General features: G+C 36.9%; 1 protein-coding gene across 1 annotated transcript; it reads left to right on the top strand.

The window, feature by feature from the left end:
- The first annotated feature begins 3,825 nt into the window (after positions 1-3,825).
- On the top strand, positions 3,826-8,171 carry LOC116256690 (ras-related protein Rab7-like). The gene is made up of 7 exons (XM_050078492.1): positions 3,826-3,966; positions 4,083-4,109; positions 5,056-5,161; positions 5,383-5,529; positions 5,879-5,959; positions 6,035-6,180; positions 7,847-8,171. Exons 1-7 carry the CDS (start codon positions 3,914-3,916, stop codon positions 7,911-7,913), a joined length of 627 nt encoding a protein of 208 aa, XP_049934449.1. The 5' UTR covers positions 3,826-3,913; the 3' UTR covers positions 7,914-8,171.
- The last annotated feature ends 2,085 nt before the right edge of the window (positions 8,172-10,256 follow it).

Here is a 10,256-nt window from a genome sequence, read left to right as displayed (position 1 = left end):
AAAACTTGAAATTGTGAGTCTTAGGGAGTTTGGAATCAAGGCTTATTTTAGGTCCTAACATGAGACTATGGGTGAACCACGAGCCCAAATGAGCAAGAGTTCAGTCAGCTGGAACTCGACTAATGAAACTTTGAGCTCGACTCAGCTCAAGTTCGAGAATAGCTCGATGGAAGCAGCTCAAGCTCGACTTGACAGTTACGTGTTGAGCTCAAGCTCGACTTGACAGTTACGTGTTGAGCTCAAGCTCGACTCGACTAAGGTTCGACAAAATAGTTTAAATAGAATTGATATTCATCGTTACGAGTTGAGTTTGAGCTCGACTCGATTAAAGCTCGACAAACTCGTTTGAATGGAATTGATATTCATCATTGATATTCATCGTGACTTGTTGAGTTCGAGCTCGACAAACTCGTAAACTCGTTTGAATATATTGATTAATGCTCGACAAACTCGATTGAGGCTCAAGCTCGACTCCGTAGTTACGTGTTGAACTTGAACTCAACTTGGTTATTTGAACGAGTCGACTCATGAACTCGAGCTCGACTTGTTAAGCAAATGACTCGGCTCGAACTCGTTCATGAGTCGAACTCGACTCGTTGTTTAAAAAATTTTACATGTCTTATATATTTTGGTTTTTATTAAGATTAACTAATTCCATTCGCTCAACAAATTTTTGCTCCACCCCTACCACTATCAAAGAAGTGCACACACATGTGAATGTGTACAAACTTCTGTATTTACACATAATTAAAAAAATGAACTACATTACTACATATAATATGTTCATTATTAATGACTTCCTATTATTTAGGAAATTGTCTTATCTTTACACGTTAAAAACCCATTCTCTTGGAAGTGGAGATGCTTTACGTACTTGAACCCTCTTTTACATTAATAACCAGAACGGTGTTGTTCTCTTTTTAAACTGAATTACGTCAACGGCTAGTCCCTTTCTTAACCGACATAAATACAGGAGGGCCCATCAACAGGTCACACAGAAAGCAACGGCCAACTAAACCCAACCGACCATCGATATTTTTTGCGAAACTGATCTCCTTTTCAAAAATACATTTATCTACGCTCATGTTTTCAATAGGCTGATACTGTTCAGAAAAAAATATATATATTATCAATGGGTCCACATTTTGCCTATATGACGCCATTAGATGTGTTGGTTTCCATTGAATTTGAATAATCAAATATAACATACTGATGTTGCTGGATAGTTAAAATTTAAGAATCGATTGCTAAGAAAATGTTACCAAATAGTTTATAATGCAACAATTAGTTATGGTGCTTTAGGCAATCGATATTGTGCTTTCGACAATGAATTTTCAACTTTTAGCTCTTTTTGCATGTGACATTTTTGAATCCTCATAAATACTAAGCACACATACACACACATATAAACTCTATAGTATATTATATGCATGTGTTATAATGCCATTCATTGCACAAATAAGTTGAGAGGACACCCTCATCCAACCCAAACATAGTTCTATAAAAACCAAGGCTTTTAAACCTTGTCTGTCTAATTTATGCACCCAAAGGCCAAAACATGTTTTTCTAATAACATGAGCAAACCAAGTTTTTCACTCTATTTTACAAAACCGAGTTTCATCAAAATTAGGTTTTCTTCGAATCTAGTTTTGAGGCATCCAAATGCTACAAAAAAAATTGGTAACCCTAGTTTGGGGGCTTAACCCCTTCAAAAGCAAACCAAAAGTCAAAGATCCAATTTCTTCTCCCTATTCCCAAGGTTATGAGGCAAGAGTTGGACCCCATTAGGATGGGGCAGAGGGAAGGAGGCACGGGCAGGGGTTTTGGCCCGCCCTCAGATTTTAAAAACTTTAAAAATTTATATGTAAATCTAAAATTTTTTAATTTAATATATATAAAAAATTTTAAAAATATTTATTTCTGTCCCTGTCAAAATTTTGAAACTATAGTTTGACCCATGCAACACAAAACTTCTGGCTCCACCCTTAACCACAGCAAAAGGTTGGCCTTTTAGTCTGGTCCCACAAATTATGCTCAACCCCTCTCTTGGGCGTCTAAGAAGCAACCTTAAGCTAAGCACAACATGAAAGCTCGTGAGAAGATTTCCAGAAGCCAGTTTCTTGGTACCTACCAATTCTAATTGATTGATGTCCACATATCACATGTAATAGACCTTGGACTTCAAGCTCCTTGCATGTCAGGTTTGGTTGGCAAAAGTGGAAAGTTATGTTTTATGAAAATCGAGCCCCTGCTAAACGCTTGCCTGACTAGTTTACAGGGTTTGCTTTCAATGCCTGGACGTTGGACACATCATTTTCAAGAGCTGCTGATCGGTACCCTATGCTACTTGCAGGTAAGGTTTGGTTGGCAAAAGCGAAAAGTTAGGCCAAGGTGCCTCCGTCATGCTTCAACTTGCATGTTAATGATCTCAAAAAATTTAAACCAGAAGAAGTTTGGCACAAGCGGTTTGCCGCCTAAGCCGTTGCGAGGGGTTTATTCACTTTGTGAAAACCTGATTTTAGCTTTAAGTTCAGGCAACTATATTTACAGCACAGTGTGTGATCTAATTTTTCTTGGATGAGGGACAATATTTTTCAATTATAGAAAGATGCATGATTGGTTTTCATTCTTTTCTTGAATTCATGATCGCTCCAACCACATGACCTTTTATCTCTTCCATAAATCACCTTTGTCTGTGTTTCCTTTTTCTCCACGTGGTCGCCGGAACTCGTGAACTGGTGGGGTTGATAATGCACAGTGCTTTCTCGGTGCATGTGAAGATGAGCGGCTTCTGAATTTGCACGATCTTTTCCTTTTTTACCTGTACCACGTGAACAAGCCACTTGGTCTTTCAGTTGAATTCAGGGATCCATGCATAAATGAAGATCCGATTTTGAATCCACTTAGATATTGTATTACAAAAAATTTATCAATAATTGGATTATAATTTGTTACGGTTGAATCTGATATTGAACCTTGATCCGACAAACATTGAGCACAATTGCAAAGAAACGTCCGATCTTATGTTAGTTGGAACTGAGTTTGGTGTTAAAAAGTTAGGATTTCAATCCATGTCTAAATCGAAATCCAATTAGAAGGGATCTGATTATGTTTCAAATTTGGTAAATGTTTAGATTCGGCTATAATCCAAGAGAACATAAAAGGATTTGGTTAAACGAGCTCTGAAAAACCTTTTATATGCTGTCGTGTGCCAATAGTTGTTGAATGACCAAAATTCTAAAATTTAGTGCTAAAAATAACATAAACGGTATTTTTGTCATTATTCTTACAATGCATCCCCCTCCAAATCCTTTTTTAACAAGGCCTGCATTAAAATATACCACTGACGAGTGCCAAATGCTGTTTTTTTAGATACAAAATAGATTCTATAGGAGTTTAAGATTAAAATCAAATGCTTGTGTTACAAAATAGATTCTATAAAAGTTTAAGATTAAAAGGTCTAATTTTATTTTTATCAACTCATATAATTGGATTTAGAGTCAGACATGAAAAATAATGTCTTTCTTAGTTTTTACATTTTATGAAGTTTTGTATCTATTTATACTAATGTTATCAATATTGATGCATATTAGTTGCTATAACAAATTACTACCAACATATAACCAATAGAAGAAATGTTTCTCATGTTCGCCCAAAAGCTTGGTCTCTCTCTCTCGTGTTCGGTCATGGTATACCGTTCGAAGGGGTTTACGTTAACAAAAAATGGATCGGATATGGTTTTGAGGATTTAGAGTTGTACTAGACCCGATCTAAAATGAATTTGCTATGTATTATTGGTGACCCGAATCCAACCCGTTTACACCTCCTCATTGTTGTCTTCTCTCATCACCAGCGTGATTCGAGTTCCTTCTTCTGCCTCCTCCTCTTCATCTTCTTCTGCATTGACACCAAGATGTCAATGCGCAGAAGAACTCTCCTCAAGGTCATCGTCCTCGGTGATAGCGGGTAAATCTTTTTCTCTCTCTCTCCCCCCCCTCTGTGTGTGTGTGTTGGTTATTTTATGGGGTTGTTGATGTCGGGCTATACAACTCATGGACCTCCGTTGTGTTTTTGGTTTTCAGGGTGGGAAAGACTTCGTTGATGAATCAGTATCCTTTTGGTGGCTGGTTCTTCTGGATCTCCCTTGTTGTTCGTTCTCTGGTTTGGGAACAGATGAATTTCTGGGTCGCCTTTTATTTTCGTCGAAGATTCAATAGTGAATTGGTCTTCCGTCTTATTTTTGTGAATTGTTGTTTCGTTGTTTGACGGTTGGGATCTCAAGTGCGAGTTTTGATTGCTCTGACGATGTTTCTCTACTCGGTTCTTGATGTTGCTATTACATGTTTTTCTAATTGAAATATTGAAGTAAACAACCAAATACAGATTGACATCAACATTCTTCCCGATATTATGTTTAGTTTTGGTGCTCCCGGTCAAAATATGAAGGAAACTGTAGGTTCAAACTTTTAGTGAGACAAATGGGTTGTTAGTGTCGATATGTAGTGAGTGAAATGGTGATTTACAGAGTAGATCGGCATAAAAGAGCGACTAGACCAACTTGAGTCGAATTTATTTTTGGTTCACTCGAGATATTCAGTTTGGTGTACTCATACTAGTCGTGGCATAATTCGAAGCTGGTTTCAGATTTAATTTCTCTGGTCTCAGATAATTAGCGAGCTTAGTGAATGGAGCTCCTTCTTGAAGCGTTTGAAAAGTTTGCGCAACTAATCGTTATTATATGATTTGAGATTATATTTTTTATTTGCATCTTCACTTATTTATGTCGGCTACTGCTTTCATGAGCTCGATTTGAACCGCTTTTAGGCCACTGTCTATGCTAATTCTTTGTGTCGACAAACTTGTGATCTGTCGCGCACACAAGTAACTGATCACGTTCAAATGGTTCTATGATCTCAAAATTGGTTATTATTTTAACGGGATTAGATATCCAGCTTTGTCTTGTTCATTTATTACTCATTGAATCTCAATGCACATCTTGAGCTGCCTATTGTCTTATTTATCTGAACGGTAGATGGTAGTAACTCCTTAACTGATCAACATATATGTGCACAAGAAATTCAGCAACCAATACAAAGCAACCATCGGAGCAGATTTTGTCACAAAGGAACTTCAGGTTGAGGATAGGCTTGTAACCCTTCAAGTGAGTGAATTTTGTATCTTTCTCGGGTGCTTATTAATAGGTGATTGGTTTTTTTTCTTCCAGAAAGTAGGTAAGCTGGCATATTATATTCCTCTGTCGGGGCAGTATACTCTAAAGTACAAAGTTGTCCCACTTATCTGGATTCGCTTGAACTTCAAAAACTAGTCTTATAAAACCTTTATTCTTGATTCTTGACTTGAAATATTCTACATTTGTGGCAGATATGGGATACAGCTGGGCAGGAGCGATTTCAAAGTCTTGGAGTTGCATTTTATAGAGGGGCAGATTGCTGCGTTCTTGTTTATGATGTGAATGTGTTGAAGTCATTTGACAATCTTGACAATTGGCACACAGAATTTCTTAATCAGGTAGCTTTTATTTCATTTTCTGCTAAAAAAGGAGAAGTTCATCTTATTACTGGGTGAATGATCAAAATAGATTTAAGCTTATTTGTTTGAAGTGACAAGAGAGAAGAGGACATGAAACGGGAATAATCTTTTTGTTTAACAAGCAATAGACCTTTGATGTAGTAGCTAAAATGCTTCTTTGTGCGTTAGCGGCAGAACTTGGGGTACTTCATTGGTGAAATTGTCTGATTTTTTAATGCCTAGCAGAACAGTTTTGTTCCCTTAGAAGGATTTATCATCTCCATGGGATTAGGTTTGGACCTGGCAGTGGCAGGTGATTGTGTTGTTGATGAATTTGAATATGTTGCAGGCAAGCCCCACGGATCCCCAGACATTCCCATTTATACTACTTGGGAATAAAGTTGACATAGATGGGGGGAACAGCAGAGTGGTGAGTACTTGGACATTATTCTTTATTGCCCTTCTATTTGATATACTTGTCTAATTCAAATGTGAAAATCTTTAGGTATCTGAAAGAAAAGCCAAGGACTGGTGTGCCGCAAAGGGGAATATACCCTATTTTGAAACATCTGCAAAAGAGGACATCAATATTGATGATGCATTCTTCTGCATAGCGAAAAATGCACTTGCCAGTGATCGTGCGCAAGACATGTTAGTGATTGTTTCCACACTAATGGATTCTGATTGTGGCGTTGCACGTGCTTTTTCATTTTCATGTTGGAGCTTTCTTGGACCATGCATTTTTCTTGTCAATTAGAAGGCACACAGATTTTCATCTTTCTTCAAAATCTGAAGAAATATCATGGCACTGGAGCATGACATAGAACTGTTTGTGATCCTTTTTCTAGTGAAATCCTGAAATCTCTGTTTCTTTCTTAGGTTAGGTGTTCTCAGGTGGAGATTAATGTTCCTCTGCAGCCTTTGTTTGCTCAAGTTTTTGAATTTGATAATTGCTGCAGGTCAAACAAACGAGGTGGTAAATGCGGTTTCTTGGCACAAACATGAGAGAGAGAGAGAGAGAGAGAGAGAGAGAGAGAGAGAGAATGGTGTTGGTTTTGCACCTATGGCTTTTCCTTTTCGTTGGTTCTGGCAGTTTGTTTGCTTTTTCTTTTCCTCCCTGTGCCATCCTGTTCCCTGTAAAGCACATCCCTCTTTTTCTGGACCCCATTTTGGACTTGGTAAATTTTCACTTGGCTTTGCCCTTTTATGCTAAAATTAACTTTAGTTAACAAATGAAGCATGGTCAACCTGCAATAATGATATTTGAAATATTGATAGGGTGATTTTCAAATGTAACCTATCATTTTCTTTGGTCAGCTTACAAATGCGTATAATCAATTTTATGTCCTTGTTTTCTTCGGAATTTTGTTTTCAGAATAACATTAAAAATGATAGATTCATTATCTTGGAAGATTTTGAACTATGTTTCAAGCTTCATTGTGCAATTACGACTCAATTACCAGGTCTTGTTTTTGACAATTAAATGCAAACATGGATGATCACAAACTATTATGGTTTTTTGAGCCCATTTAGCATCAGTAAGGTCATGCAGTATTGAATTCGTGTTCACTGCTCTCCTTTCAATATAGAGTAGTGTACTTTTATAATTGTAGCTTCATTCAGGACACTTTTGCTTTTCTGTTTGTAAATGAGTTGAACTTTATCCATCCCTGCATGAAGAGGTGTGTCACATTTATGATGTGTAACGCTTATATTTTCATGTGTCAAGTTTGCAACTTCGTTGTGAATTGTAAAACTTTGTTACTTGATCTTGAAGGTTTGCTTATGTGCGGCTTTATAATATTTTTGTATAGCAATCTGAGAATTATCACTGGTTTAGTGTAACCTACAGGTAGCTCTTGTTGGTTTCTGTCGGAATGACTGAAACAAGCCTCTTCCTAATTCTGTCTATATTGTACATCATTTTGCATAGCTGAGATCTAATCATATGACATAAAAATTAAAATTCACGTCACATACTACATGGAAACACTCGTCTCCTATCTCATAATCTGTGAGGCTTAAAGAGCTGCCTCAAACTCTGTTTTATGAGTCATATATCATCATAAAATTACAAGTATGTGAATTTTCTTTTCTTTTCATGTTTGGATGATTTAACCAAGAACTTGTTTTGGGCTGACTGGCATGACCTAATTGAAGATTTTCATTTTGATGGAGCTGGGTAAAGAAATGCTCGTACTAACTTGCTGCCTTTTGTTGTTCCATTGCTGCATTAGCTTCCCGTTTTTTATCATTTTTTTTTATATGTTATATATCGGTCGCTGTGGTTCTGATCCTTGGTTATTTTTTTCTGCAGTTACTTTCAGAGTGTGCCAAGGGCAGTTTCTGAAGCAGAGCCGCAAAGTGGAGGCTGTGCATGTTGAGTTGCCTCTGGTTGGGTTCCATGTATCATCATGTTTCTGATCTGAGTTGACAACGATCAGTGTCTTGAATTTAGTGTTATTGTATTTTTCTTTGTTCCATTATCTACACTACGCCTCAAACTAGTGCAGCTTTTGAGCTTTCATGTTGAAGCCAAAGGCGGAGCTACATGTTTATCCCAGTGCCGACAATTCTTTGTTTGATGCTTTTGATGTAAAATTGGATGTGCCCCTAATTCATTTGTATCTTTTCTTGGGAGATATTTGGCTAAACTGTTCGTTATTTTCCTTTAATTGCTTATCGAGTAGGACATTTAGGTATCAAGTAGTCGTTCCTGTCTTGGCCACCCTTAGCCAAAATGCGAGTGAAGCTCACAAGTTTCATTTTCCCTATATCATCTCCCTTTTGCTAAAAGCTGTCGACTTGGGAGGCATCAAATTAAATCTCAGATCTTGTTGGAACCATTGAAAATTTATGCTTTTAAGAATTTCTTTTGAATTTGAAAAAGTTCTCCACTTTGCAGACACAAAACGAAAGCACTGTGATAACTGATATTTTAGCTTTTAGAGCTAGGGGCAACAATAAAGGTCGGCTTTTATCTGACTGACAACCTAAAATAATTAAAAAAGTCATATCTGTTCTGGGGATTATGGCCAAAAGGTGTCTCCCCAACAAAAAGTTTCTTTAAAAAGGTTGCCAATCAAGAGTGTACATTGGCAGACACCCAATGGAGAGCATACCCAGCTTTGATCTTATGGGAAATGATAATGTCTCACAGCATTGAATTTGTGACTTCCAGAAAAAGCATTGCATGAGGACAGTGGGTTCAGAGAGAGAACTTCAGAACCAGATACCATCACCGAATTGAACTCTTGGTTGAATTCATGAACATACATCCTTTGCACAGCCTCGATCTTACTAGCATATCTAGTGCGAAGTCTGGATTCAGATTTCTATAGGAATGAAAGTTTGGATCGCAATCACGTCGCCTTGCATTCAGAGGCGGCCAGTTGTCACATTTCATTTGTGATAATTTTCTTTCATTAAGTTGATGGGTGCATCATACCTCACTCAGGCCCCGGCACAGCCCAAGACGCACCCAGCGGGTGAATAAAGAAGCTTTTGGGCCTCTTTTCATGGCCATGAGTTGTTAACCTTTTTTCAAGGCTAAACTCATCTTTTTCATATGACATACACACGTGAACCCAAAAGCTGTATTTGATCATGATCAAATGCCGAAAACCATCTTAACTATTCTTAGCTTGCAACCAAACTCATAGGTCCAAAACCCTAGATCCTTTCGACTCCTGGGGAGTGTTTGATGATGCCTGAGTTGTAGAATTCTACAATCAAAATTCTCATTTTTGAAGAAATCAGAATTGCGTTATCAAACAAAGAATTTCGATTCAGTAGCTATAGGCTCATTTAAAATTCTGGAATTATGAAACTATGATCTCAGAATTTTAAATTTTTTTCATTTCTCTTCATGGAATTCTATAATTTTAATTCATGTTTTAACAAGCACATCATTTTCAGTTCTAGAATCAAAATTTCAGACTATGGAACAAAAAGCTAGAACTGGAATTGTCATTCCAATTCCAGTTTGAAGAGGAATTTTGTTTTTAGAATCTTAATTCAAAATTCAAGGCCATCAAACTCCCCACTCATTAATAGTATGATAACATTCACAATGAACAAAGTTCGGCAGTTGGCCTCACTTGGTTGGTTCTAAATCAACAAGTCGGCTAAGTTTACTGGGTTGACTCTTGATTCAACTAAAAGAAACAAAAAAATTTCCTCCCTTAATCGACAATTCTTGGAGGCCACATAGAGTTCTTAACCCATTCAGGCCACAACAAATGTCTCTTTTCTTGCATTTGTCGTCACGCACAGACTCGGTTGATTCTTGACATACCTCGGTCTCTTCACGCTTAGTTTCAACGGACAAGGTGAAAAGAAATGATTTTTCACCCATATCCATAACAGGAGCATAAATTATTAAGTGGAAAGGAGAATATTGTTCCAAAAAGTTTCATCAATTGCAATCTTTCAGACAGATGATACCAACTTTGTCTAGAATAATCACGACAAAATTTGTGCTAGGGTAATGTTTTTATGACTTTATTTCTGTTATTCGATTATATGTTTAATAGTTTAAATTCAATTAAAAAAATAAAACCAACATAAACGATACATAGTTCATAAATGAAGATAGATAGAGTTCTTATTGACTGCATGTGTGATTGATTTTGCTGGGTTAATCCAGAATGCAAAGTTCTGGATTTTCATTCCAAACCCTTCACTATTAATAACTTAACTAAAATTTCAAAATAAAAAAATATTGG

Source organism: Nymphaea colorata, chromosome 6 (assembly GCF_008831285.2).
Source record: "Nymphaea colorata isolate Beijing-Zhang1983 chromosome 6, ASM883128v2, whole genome shotgun sequence".
NCBI classification, from domain to species: Eukaryota; Viridiplantae; Streptophyta; class Magnoliopsida; order Nymphaeales; family Nymphaeaceae; genus Nymphaea; species Nymphaea colorata.
The sequence above is the reverse complement of the archived record's forward strand: the minus strand, read 5'-3'. Positions and strand labels throughout refer to the sequence as shown.